The 12,045-nt window shown below is 39.8% G+C and overlaps 1 protein-coding gene across 3 annotated transcripts in view; it reads left to right on the top strand.

Annotated features, from left to right (window-relative positions):
- myh11a (myosin, heavy chain 11a, smooth muscle) overlaps window positions 1-12,045 on the top strand; it is a 31,708-nt gene that overhangs the window by 14,344 nt on the left and 5,319 nt on the right. For all 3 annotated transcript variants that reach the window (XM_084128970.1, XM_084128969.1, XM_084128971.1), the window contains 31 exons: window positions 2,043-2,135; window positions 2,225-2,288; window positions 2,429-2,527; window positions 2,726-2,869; window positions 3,006-3,101; window positions 3,202-3,320; window positions 3,465-3,617; window positions 3,709-3,882; window positions 4,120-4,293; window positions 4,770-4,884; window positions 5,093-5,286; window positions 5,393-5,514; window positions 6,305-6,374; window positions 6,466-6,626; window positions 6,707-6,815; window positions 7,050-7,181; window positions 7,270-7,476; window positions 7,594-7,731; window positions 7,819-7,942; window positions 8,063-8,234; window positions 8,367-8,579; window positions 8,703-8,847; window positions 8,948-9,154; window positions 9,282-9,386; window positions 9,525-9,677; window positions 9,768-10,016; window positions 10,121-10,333; window positions 10,430-10,642; window positions 10,723-10,884; window positions 11,361-11,489; window positions 11,919-12,007. In XM_084128970.1, the coding sequence (XP_083985096.1) occupies window positions 2,043-2,135; window positions 2,225-2,288; window positions 2,429-2,527; window positions 2,726-2,869; window positions 3,006-3,101; window positions 3,202-3,320; window positions 3,465-3,617; window positions 3,709-3,882; window positions 4,120-4,293; window positions 4,770-4,884; window positions 5,093-5,286; window positions 5,393-5,514; window positions 6,305-6,374; window positions 6,466-6,626; window positions 6,707-6,815; window positions 7,050-7,181; window positions 7,270-7,476; window positions 7,594-7,731; window positions 7,819-7,942; window positions 8,063-8,234; window positions 8,367-8,579; window positions 8,703-8,847; window positions 8,948-9,154; window positions 9,282-9,386; window positions 9,525-9,677; window positions 9,768-10,016; window positions 10,121-10,333; window positions 10,430-10,642; window positions 10,723-10,884; window positions 11,361-11,489; window positions 11,919-12,007 (4,538 nt within the window). The remainder of the gene's footprint in view (window positions 1-2,042; window positions 2,136-2,224; window positions 2,289-2,428; window positions 2,528-2,725; window positions 2,870-3,005; window positions 3,102-3,201; window positions 3,321-3,464; window positions 3,618-3,708; window positions 3,883-4,119; window positions 4,294-4,769; window positions 4,885-5,092; window positions 5,287-5,392; window positions 5,515-6,304; window positions 6,375-6,465; window positions 6,627-6,706; window positions 6,816-7,049; window positions 7,182-7,269; window positions 7,477-7,593; window positions 7,732-7,818; window positions 7,943-8,062; window positions 8,235-8,366; window positions 8,580-8,702; window positions 8,848-8,947; window positions 9,155-9,281; window positions 9,387-9,524; window positions 9,678-9,767; window positions 10,017-10,120; window positions 10,334-10,429; window positions 10,643-10,722; window positions 10,885-11,360; window positions 11,490-11,918; window positions 12,008-12,045) is intronic.

The raw sequence follows: 12,045 nt of genomic DNA on the forward strand, positions 1-12,045 counted from the left end.
TACGTTGTTTTAGCATCATGAAGATTGAAAATGATCCATTAGCATGATTTCACAAGTGTTCGGATTCTGAATAGACTACTTATCTGGAAGAAGATTCGATTTTTAGTTTAATGTAAATGGAACACTTGGTCGACAACTTTAAATTTCCCCACACTTTGTCATTAATTTTTACTAAACATTTTTTATTTTTGTCTGATAATATTTCACAAATCCCATCTTTCTTTCCTTTTGAGTGCATAATAGTCTATTAAAATAGTTAAAAATGTGTTGAATACTTATTATGTAATTGCATTGTGGGTTATTAACGTGTTTTGTTCACAATGTCAGCAAGGTCAGAATGATCTTGGCACAAGAGAAAACACGGATGCTCTGACTTTTAAAAATATAGCAGCTACACTCCGCCCCACTCACATACTCTGAACGGCACTCTATGGACCAATAAAACTGTCATCTGTTAGTTAACATGCCTCTCTCTGCCCTGAGACCAATGAAAGAAGCTGTCGAACTTAGCTAAGTGCTTTAAGAATGTTTATACAGTCTTCACTCTGTCCTCTTTCTTCCCAGCAATCTCTCTGTCAACAGTCTCTCTGTCTCCATCATTCTAAAAGTCCCTCTTTCTACTTCTTTTCTAGTTTACTTTATTTTCTTTGTCAGTGTCTGCTGCTATCAGCGATCTTCTTTCCTTCTCAGCGGCAAGCTGCCTATGGTAGATATCTTCTTTTTCTTTTCTTTTGATGCTCAGTAAGAAAGTAATTGAGAGTCTGTGTCACGGTTAAAACATTTTTCTGCTTCATTTAAGTCTAAAAATGAGAATCTAAGGCCCTGTTTACACCTGGAATTAAGATGCGTTTTGGGGCAATCGGATCACAATTGGACAACCCTAAATACAGGTGTAAAGGAGGTCTAAAACACTTTGAGCTTGTCCACTTTCGACCACTTCCATAGGTATAGTAGAAAACGCATTTGACCGGATTGCTTTCGTAGTGTAGACGCTCATGTGGTCGAATGTGTTCGACCAAGCCACAAAAGACCGTCTATTGACCTTATGCGTAAACATTATGTGAAGCTAGCCAGACAAGATTTAAACTTTGTCGGCTGGAGACCCAAGTTTGGTTGGAAGAGGAAAAACGAACCAAGCACAATGTTCTCTCACCATTCCTGATTTCTAACACGCGTTTCGGCGTCAGAGCAGAAACGAAAGCTGCTGCTCACCATATGTTTTCCGTTGTCTCTGGTTGTGTTCATGTGTAAATTAGATCCATTAGATCGAAATATCTGAAAAAGCCCATACATTTACCCGCCTATAGACCCTCCCCTCGAAGAAATCAGGACAAAAGTGGATAAAAGAGACGGATTAAAACACCAGGTGTAAACCTGTATGTGTCTCCCTCATCTATTTGTGATCCGATCGACCAAAACGTATCTTAATACCAGGTGGAAACAGGGCCTAATTATGAGGTTAAATGACACCTATAGCTTTGTGAACCACAGGCAGTACTATTCTCTCTAAGAACTTGGTGTTTCATCTCACAGATTAACTTTTATCTTGTTAAGTGAACTCTTAAATATCTAAAGGCCTAATTGAGATCCATTTCATGAACCCTATTAAAATGTCCTCTCTTCCCAAGCTTAGTATTCCAGACTGACCTCAACTGCTCCTCTTGATATCCTTGTAAGAGGTGGACATGCTTGGCAGGCTTGAGATTTGGCTGCTAATAGAATATCACTCTTTTGATCTAAGGGGATTATGCCCATCTAAATTGACATGACCTAATTTGTTTTGTACTGTTGAAGGTACTTGCATTTTAAGTATTGCTTCAGGCCTTTTAAGAAATAATTTCCACCTAAATGTATTCAGCTTCAATTTTTTTACCTGCCAAACATTATAGTTAAATGTTGTATTGTGTACTCTAAAGGAGAGCCTTTTCATCTCAGTTCTTTTGTTTTATTCCAATCTTCTGGCATGTCCCCTTCTCATTTTTTCCTCCTTGACTTGTTTTCTATGGAATGGTTCTCATTACGTTTTAACCCTGGTATTGTAGGGTGAGCTGGAAAAGCAACTTCTGCAGGCCAATCCAATTCTAGAGGCCTTCGGTAATGCCAAGACCATCAAGAATGACAACTCTTCCCGATTCGTAAGTTTGCAAATGATATATGATAGCAGATGTAACTAGAATGACCAAGACTGTAAGTAATGTATGGATTCAAAATCTTTTCTTCACAGGGCAAATTCATCCGCATTAACTTTGATGTGACAGGTTTCATAGTTGGAGCCAACATAGAGACCTGTATCCTTTAAGACTTAATATATAGGCCATGTACAGATGCAGATTAATCGTACATCCTGAATTATTAAACAATTAAATGATTTATAATTTGTAACATTTTAATGCTGCAGAGTTTAACCTTAATGTCCAAACCACTTCAGATCTGTTGGAGAAATCTCGCTGTATCAGACAAGCAAAAACAGAAAGAGCCTTCCACATCTTCTACTACATGGTAGCAGGAACAAAGGACAAATTACGCGGTAGGTGGAGACACCTCAATATGTTCAAACATATTTTTTAATTTTATTTTTAATATTATATTTAAACATATCATTTTTCAGCTTGACTCATTGGATCTTTACCTAATGACTGACAGACTAAGATTTCTAAATGCAGAACTGTTTTGAAATGAAATTCTTGCTGGGATGTGTCATATGATTTTTATTCTCTATTGGCAGAGGAGCTTTTGCTCGAAAACTTCAGCAAGTACCGTTTCCTCTCATCTGGCCATGTTCAGATTCCAGGCAACCAGGATGATGAGATGTATGATGAAACCATGGAGGCCATGGATATCATGGGCTTCACTGTTGAAGAAAGAACAGGTATCAAATGCAATAAAATATACACATGGTATACACATTTTCTGCTTATTTTTACCAACATATCAGCTAAAAATGAAGAGTTTTGGAGTCTTTGAAAAGATAATCAATTCTGAGAAATGTTATTTCTTTTTGTCAGATGTCCTCAAAGTAGTCTCAACTGTGCTGCAGTTGGGTAACATTGAGTTCAAGAAAGAGAGGAACCAGGAACAGGCTACCATGCCGGACAACACAGGTCAGACACCTTTGGGAAAATGGCAAATGAAAGACATCTCAGGATAATATAAATCATTATTACAAACCTAAATTACTGTTGAAATGTGTCTCATTCTCAGCTGCCCAGAAAGTTTGCCATCTCCAAGGCATTAATGTGACGGACTTCACAAGAGCCATTCTGACGCCACGTATTAAAGTGGGTCGTGAGGTTGTGCAAAAGGCCCAAACTAAAGAACAGGTGAGGAGAGAGTTTATAGTTGTGCTGCGATGTTGTGGAATTTGTGTAATGTTGCTCAAGTCTGTAATGAAACTGGAAAACTGCACGATTATCATTATGGAAGGACGTACAGTATTACCAGTAAGATGTTTTTTTCCTTTTCAGGCTGATTTTGCCACTGAAGCCTTAGCTAAAGCTATGTATGAACGTTTGTTCCGTTGGATCCTTCTAAGAGTTAATAAGGCACTGGACAAGACGAAGCGTCAGGGTGCCTCTTTCCTGGGGATCTTGGACATTGCTGGCTTTGAGATCTTCGAGGTTTGGAAAAATTAAAAGGAAAAAATTAAATTTGGTAAACAACATATGTAAAGTGTTAGTGCAAATGGCATCTACTGTATTTCTCCTTTAGGACAATTCCTTTGAGCAACTCTGCATCAACTACACCAACGAGAAGCTTCAGCAGCTGTTCAACCACACCATGTTCATCCTGGAGCAGGAGGAGTACCAACGTGAAGGCATCGAATGGAACTTCATTGACTTCGGGCTAGATTTGCAACCTTGCATTGAGCTTATTGAAAGGCCGGTAAGTTTTTGTGTGTGTTGATTTGCAGGAACAGAACGATTCTTATTCTCTGCTGTTTTGAACTGAACCAACTGCTTCCTGCAGAAATTTGTACGGTGACTAATGTCTTTTCATTTAATCCATTTGGCTTGATGGCTGTAACAGGCAATCTTTTGGTGGAAGTCTTTAGTCTGAAATGATGATGTCTTATTTTTACAGTACGTAATGTCACTCACTTTTACTGAAACTCCTCCACAGAACAATCCTCCAGGCATCCTGGCTCTGTTGGATGAAGAGTGTTGGTTTCCAAAGGCAACAGATGTTTCCTTTGTGGAGAAACTTTGCAACACTCATGCTAATCATACTAAGTTTGCTAAACCTAAGCAACTGAAGGACAAGACAGAATTCTCTGTGCTTCACTATGCTGGACGGGTGAGTTTTGAAAGATATATTTACTGATTTACATGTGGACAATATCGTGATCCAGATAATAATAACCCAAGGAATACAGACTCTGGGTCAAATACACTACACAGTTGCGCCACTTTTATATGTAGCATTTCAGCACAAAAACCTATGTCTCAATCACTGAGCTGTCGCAATCGTGTTTAACTAGGCTTAATGCACTGAAGTAGCACGGCAGAGTATTTACATCAGTCATTGTCATTGTATTTACATCAGTCATTGTCTGTGCAACCACCCCTTTTTCTATGCAAAATTTTAGATTGCAAGATAGGGAATTGTGCTGTGCAAATAATGTCAAGCTTGAATTTTGTGGTCATTTTTACCTTTATTGTAGGTAACATAAAAAAAAATGCAGACAGTGCATCATTGGGCACAGTTAATTCTTAGTGAATTCTTCCCTCTGTATTGAATATCATGACCCAAACCTACTCTCGCTCAATTAGGTGGACTACAATGCCACATCATGGTTGACCAAGAACATGGACCCTTTAAATGACAATGTTACATCACTGCTGAATAATTCCTCCAATCCATTTGTGCAAGATCTGTGGAAAGATGGTCAGTATGAGCAACGCATGCATCTTATATCTCTTAAAATGTCTAAAAACTAAATATACAGTTGATAAAAATGGTTGCAAACCAGTCAATTGCAATTATTGGTGTACATGTTCTCACTTTTTTGTTTTAGTTAATCAAAGCAGAATATTGGCAAGTTTATCTAAGATAAGAATAATGGCTGATATCTTCTATATTTTCTGTTTCTCAGCTGACCGTGTGGTTGGATTGGAAACCATTGCCAAGATGTCAGACAGCTTTGCACCTAGTGCCTCTAAGACCAAGAAGGGCATGTTCCGTACTGTGGGTCAGCTTTACAAAGAGTCTCTGGCTAAGCTAATGACCACACTGCACAACACGCAGCCAAACTTTGTCCGTTGCATTATCCCCAACCATGAGAAACGGGTAAGTCACTATTGCATACCATGTTAAAATTGGCAGTGCCAATGATGTTTGGGCATGGGGTACATTATCAGACTAGCTGTGTTAAAGGTACATTTTTCACCTGCAGGCAGGAAAGCTGGATGCCCACCTGGTTCTTGAACAGTTGAGATGTAATGGTGTGCTTGAAGGTATTCGTATCTGCCGCCAAGGATTCCCCAACAGAATTGTCTTCCAAGAGTTCCGGCAGCGGTGGGTAGCTCATTATTTTATATGGAGCTTTTTTAATTTAGTGAGACTTATTGACTTTATCTATCTGCATATCAACTGTAAAAACAGTATATAATACTCTAGAACAGTGCTTCTCAAACCTGTCCTGGGGACCCCCCACCACTGCATATTTTGGATGTCTCCTTCATCTAACATGCCTGACTCCACTCACTAGCTCATAGACTTGAACTGCGTCTGAAATCGAATACTTCACTACTTTTAGTTAGTGAAAAACAGCACGCCAAAAGAGAAGTATTTCCGAATACATAGTATTCGAGAAAAAAAAGAAGGTGCAAAGTCACCGGATGACCTACTACTTCCGCTGAGATTCTGAAGTGTTCATTCGATTGACACTTTACTATACCATGGGAGACCATGGGGGGAGATTTATGAATGAAAGCGCAGCTGACACTGGAAGGTTACGTGACAGTAACAACATGGTGGATGTAGTACGTCCGAATTTCATTCATACTACCCATATTCATATTATATAGTCCGTACTTTTTAACGGTAGCAAAGTAAATTCAAATTCCAATGTATACCTTCTCAGACAACTACGCGATTCCGGACGCAGTGTTGAATTGGGTGTGTCCAATGAAGGAGGCATACAAAATGTGTTTGAAAAGCACTGCTCTAGAATCACATTGAAAGATGTGAAAAAATACATCCCTGCCTGGATTTAGATTTGCAGTCCAATACAAGTGTGGTATTTATGTTGTGCCAAATATATTGGTATGTTATGCAATTCTCTTTATTTTACCTTGACGTACAGATATGAGATCTTGGCAGCAAATGCTATTCCAAAGGGCTTCATGGATGGCAAGCAGGCCTGCTGTCTCATGGTAAGATATTATACAATGAAATCTTGTTAAAGAGCATCATACACCAATAATAATGTAAAAGCTTTTTTCTTATACCTAACCCTTTCTGTAGATCAAGCACCTGGATCTGGACCCAAACCTGTACCGTATTGGTCAGAGCAAAATCTTCTTCCGCACAGGAGTCCTGGCCCAGCTGGAAGAAGAGCGTGATCTAAAGATTACAGTCATAATCATTGCCTTCCAGGCGCAGGCCAGGGGATTCCTAGCTAGAAAGTGAGTTAAATTTACAAATATAGTATTTTTCAAAACCGTATTATGCAATTTGAGTTATTCTTATTTAAAACCGTGTGTAGGGCCTTTGCTAAGAGGCAGCAACAGCTGACAGCTATGAAGGTGATCCAGAGAAACTGTGCTGCTTATCTAAAACTCAGGAACTGGCAGTGGTGGAGACTCTTCACCAAGGTGAGACATTTCTTAGCTTCTGAATTTCTTATCTATTGAACAATGTGACTATAAACGTAGTTTACATAGTTTATATTTCCTGTGACACAACTGGTTGAACAATGTGACTATACAAATTGTTTATATTTCCTGTGACACAAATGGTTGAACATGGTGCTAACATGCTAACAATTTGTTTCTAGCAAAAACACTTGTCTATGTTACATCTAAACACATTTCCCTCAATGCCCACAGGTAAAGCCTCTTCTGCAGGTGACACGCCAAGAGGAGGAGATGAGTCTGAAGGATGAGGAGCTCCAAAGGGCCAAAGAATCTTCACAAAAATTTGAAATTGAGCTAAAAGACATTTCACTGAAACACACGCAGGTATGCAGACATCCTGACGTTGTCCTTCTGCATTAAATGCCAATTTATTAAACACTGATTACAAACAATAATATCCTTCCATCTGCAGCTTATGGAAGAAAGGAACCAGCTCCAGGAGAAACTGCAGGCTGAGACGGAGCTCTATGCAGAGGCAGAGGAAATGAGAGTACGGTTAGCTAGCAAGAAACAAGAACTTGAGGAAATCTTGCATGAGATGGAGGCGAGGTTGGAAGAAGAGGAGGATCGTGGTGCAGCCCTACAAATGGAAAAGAAGAAAATGCACGACCAGATCAGAGTAGGTTATCATCTATTGGTTTTCATTCACAGGCAACCAGTACTTTTTCGAATTCTGTCCTTAGATTAAACTCTACTATTTAGTCTCTCTCTCTTATCTCTCAATAAATGTTCTAAGGATCTTGAGGAACATCTTGAAGAGGAAGAGGATGCTCGTCAGAAGCTGCAACTGGAGAAGGTTACATGTGATGCCAAGATCAAAAAGTTAGAGGATGATATCCTGGTGATGGAGGACCATAACAACAAATTACAGAAGGTTTGACTTCAAACAAGATGGCATATTTTGGCGGTGGTGGTGGAAATTTAGGTGTACTCAATTTTGTACTCTGTACTCTGTTTGCAGGAGAGGAAGCTTCTAGAAGAAAGGGTAGCAGATTATAGCTCAAACCTAGCTGAAGAAGAAGAAAAATCCAAAAACCTGACAAAGCTGAAGAATAAGCATGAGTCAATGATCTCAGAACTGGAGGGTTTGTCCATTATTTACTTTTGATACATAATGATAATGTTTGTCTGGAAATTAATCCCATTAATGTCTGATTACTAAATGATTCAGTTATAAGTGATAATATATGTTGTTTTAATCATAGTACGCTTGAAAAAAGAGGAGAAGACTCGACAGGAGCTGGACAAAGCCAAGAGAAAGTTGGAGGGTGAATCAAATGACCTTCAGGAGCAGATTGCTGAACTTCAAGCTCAGATTGCTGATCTGAAAGCCCAGCTTGCTAAGAAAGAGGAGGAGCTTCAGGCTGCACTGGCACGGTATACAGATATTAAGCAATTTAAATCGTTCAAATTGCAGATTTTTCGTCTATTAAGCTAATTTGGAGGTGCTTTCATGTCATATTTCACAAACCTATAGTAAATATTATATTCTCTCTGCATTTACATCAGAATAGAGGACGAGACAGCTCAGAAAAACAATGCACTGAAGAAGATCAGGGAGCTGGAGGGACACATCTCAGATCTTCAGGAGGACCTAGAGTCAGAGCGGGCTGCCCGGAATAAGGCTGAAAAGACCAAGAGAGACTTAGGAGAAGAGCTTGAAGCTCTCAAATCAGAGCTGGAGGACACATTAGACACCACAGCTACTCAGCAAGAGCTCAGGTGTCTGGATATGATGAACTGATTTTTAATCTGAAGTGCATTGTATTGATTTAATATATTACAAATTGACAAAAGGTTTACTAGACACCATTGACCTGATCGTCAGGATGTGTATTTTTTCAGGGCCAAACGTGAGCAGGAGGTGACTCTTTTGAAGAGAGCCATGGAGGACGAGAGCCGTGTCCACGAGGCTCAGGTGCAAGAGATGAGACAGAAACATACCCAAGCTTTGGAGGAGCTTACAGAGCAGCTAGAGCAGTCCAAGAGGGTAGGCCACCATATCTTCTGTTGACATGTTTAGCTTTCTGAAGAACTCTGTGTTATGTAAAATATGTGCTTTTGTAAAATATATACAAAATGCTTCTTAGGTGAAGGTAAACCTGGAGAAAGCCAAGCAAACTCTGGAGAAGGAGACATCAGAACTTCACCTGGAGATCCGTTCTCTTGCTCAGAGCAAACAGGATGGTGAACACAAGAGGAAGAAGGTGGAAGGACAGCTTGTTGACCTGCAGTCTCGCTTTAATGACAGCGAGAAGCAGAAAGCTGAGCTGGGCGATCGGGTCTCTAAAATTACTGTGAGTGATGGTAGAGGTTGTATTATTAGATATGTTGCTGTTGGGAGAACCTACAACATGTTTGTAAGTTTAAAGGTTTTTGATCTTAGAGCAAACACAGTGTGTTTAACATGTGGTTCTTTGACAGGTGGAACTGGAGAGCGTTACCAACTTTCTTAATGAAGCAGAGGGGAAGAACATAAAGCTTAGCAAGGATGTGGCAAGCTTGAGTTCTCAAGTCCAAGATACACAAGTATGTGCTATGTTATGGAGTGTTTTTTAATTATAGCTTCAAACCAGAAGCTTTAAGCTAACACCATTATTTATCGATGTGGAAAGGGTTTGAGTTACTGGCTTAATGTATTTTGAATTTTGACTCTGACATTTTTAGGAGCTGCTGGCTGAAGAGACAAGACAAAAGCTCCAGTTCTCTACCAAACTACGACAAATGGAGGATGAGCGCAATGCCCTACAGGAGCAGCTTGAGGAGGAAGCAGAAGCAAAGAGGAACGTGGAGAGACATGTCTCCACATTGAACATTCAGGTAAGGTTAGCGATATTAAGATAAATAATCTGTGGTCTTGCTCCATTCACACCCCAATATTTACCTTTTGAATATTCTTTGCATCCACAGCTCTCTGACTTCAAGAAGAAGCTGGAAGAGGTATCAGGTAATGCAGAACTTTTAGAGGAGAGTAAGAAGCGGCTGCAGAGAGACCTGGAGGCATCCAATACTCAGTTTGAGGAGAAGGCAGCAGCCTATGACAAGCTTGAGAAGACCAAGAACAGACTGCAACAGGAGCTTGAGGACACACTGATGGACTTGGACAACCAGAGACAGCTGGTGTCCAATCTTGAGAAGAAACAGAAGAAGTTTGATCAGGTTTCTGATTATCTCTTAAAATATTACGCAATATGTCTACTTAATCAGTTACATGTTTTTCCATTGGGTGTGGACATATCTTCACTTCTACTGCTTCTTTTCAGATGCTTGCTGAGGAGAAGAGCATCTCTAATAAGTATGCAGATGAGCGAGATCGTGCAGAGGCTGAGGCCAGAGAGAAGGAGACCAAGGCTCTGTCTTTAGCTAGAGCTCTCGAAGAAGCTCAAGATGCCCGTGAGGAGTTCGAGAGAGCCAATAAAGCCCTTCGTGCTGAAATGGAGGACCTGGTCAGCTCCAAAGATGATGTGGGCAAGAGCGTAAGTTCAAAGTGTAAACCATTATACAAATCAATCATAAACAAACCTTCCATTGAAGTAAGAGAAATTTCAATCAAACTCATTTTCAAATTTTAGGTGCATGAGCTTGAGAAGTCAAAACGTGGCCTGGAGGCTCAGGTAGAAGAGATGAAGACTCAGTTGGAAGAGCTGGAGGATGAATTACAGGCTGCAGAGGATGCAAAATTGCGTCTAGAAGTCAACATGCAGGCTCTAAAAGCCCAGTTTGAGCGAGATCTCCAGGGAAGAGATGAGCAAGGGGAGGAGAAGAAGAGGCAGTTGGTCAAACAGGTGCAGTACTACTTCTTCGCTCAGACTGTGACATCCACATCCATGTGTATAAGGGTTTAAACGAAGATCTTTACCAACAGGTGCGTGAGCTGGAAACTGAACTTGAAGATGAGCGCAAGCAAAGGACTGCAATAGCTGCTTCCAAGAAGAAAATGGAGGGAGACATAAAGGACCTTGAGGGCCAGATTGAGACATCTAACAAGGGTCGAGACGAGGCGATCAAGCAGCTCCGCAAGCTCCAGGTGAAAACTAAATTTTATACATGGGTGAATTTCAGGGCTGCCCCCTATTAGTCGACTAAACGTTAGTCGACTAGAAGAGGCTTAGTCGACCAACATTGTATTAGTTGGTTAGTCGCAGTCCGTGAAGGACAGATCATTAACAGCGGTTCTTTGTGGTAAATACAGTATGTCAAGCAGGAAATCCAAACGGTCACTTCCATTTTTTCCTGACAATAGCGGAAACAACTTAAAATCCTTAATTTTCGGTCATACAGATAAGAATAATATATTATTTGAAAATTGTCTACTTTACTAAACTTTATTTGTGTAAATTCACAATAACAAGAAAACGTTGTGCCTTTGTAAAATAAAGAAAACACACAGGATGCGCTCTCTGCCGTCTCTGTCTCCGTGAACTGAAGCATGCCACAAAAATTAACCAAAACTCTTGCCTTTAGTAATTATTTAGGTGTTTTACTTTGGTGTGTATACTTTAGGCTCAAATGAAGGACTTCCAAAGAGAGCTTGATGATGCTCGAACTGCCAGGGAGGAAGTTTTGTCCAGTGCCAAGGAGAACGAGAGGAAGGCCAAGACTTTGGAGGCTGAACTTCTACAGATGCAAGAGGTGAGGCTTCAGTAAACAACACACTAAACCAACTAATGTATTATTTCCAAACTAATACAATTCTGGATTATTTGAATAGGCTAACTTAGAGTTTCCCAACTAAGGGCTCACAAAACCCCTATGGGTTCATGATGGAACTGCAGAGGGTTTGATTGTGATAGAAATGCAAATACAGAAATACTATATTTTGAAAATAAATTTAAAAGACTGATATAGATCAGTTTAACAATAACAATGGAAAATAACAAAATAAATATTAAATTAGAATATTTTGTGAAATTCATTGTATTTATTGAAATGCTTGCATTACTTAAAATCTTTAGGGGTAATTTAAAGTATATAATGAAGTTTAAGGGGTTCAGCTGAAGTGATTTGCATGATCATCTCACCCTGATTACTGAAGAACTCAGTTAAATTCTTTGAATGTAGGACTTGGCTGCAGCTGAGAGGGCTAAAAAGCAAGCTGAAGCTGAGAGAGATGAACTGGCTGATGAGTTGGCCAGCAACACATCTGGAAAGTGAGTATGACAACATAAAATATCATAGCGATATTCTA

The sequence above is a fragment of the Abramis brama genome (assembly GCF_963993115.1).
Source record: "Abramis brama genome assembly, chromosome: 11".
NCBI lineage: Eukaryota > Metazoa > Chordata > Actinopteri > Cypriniformes > Leuciscidae > Abramis > Abramis brama.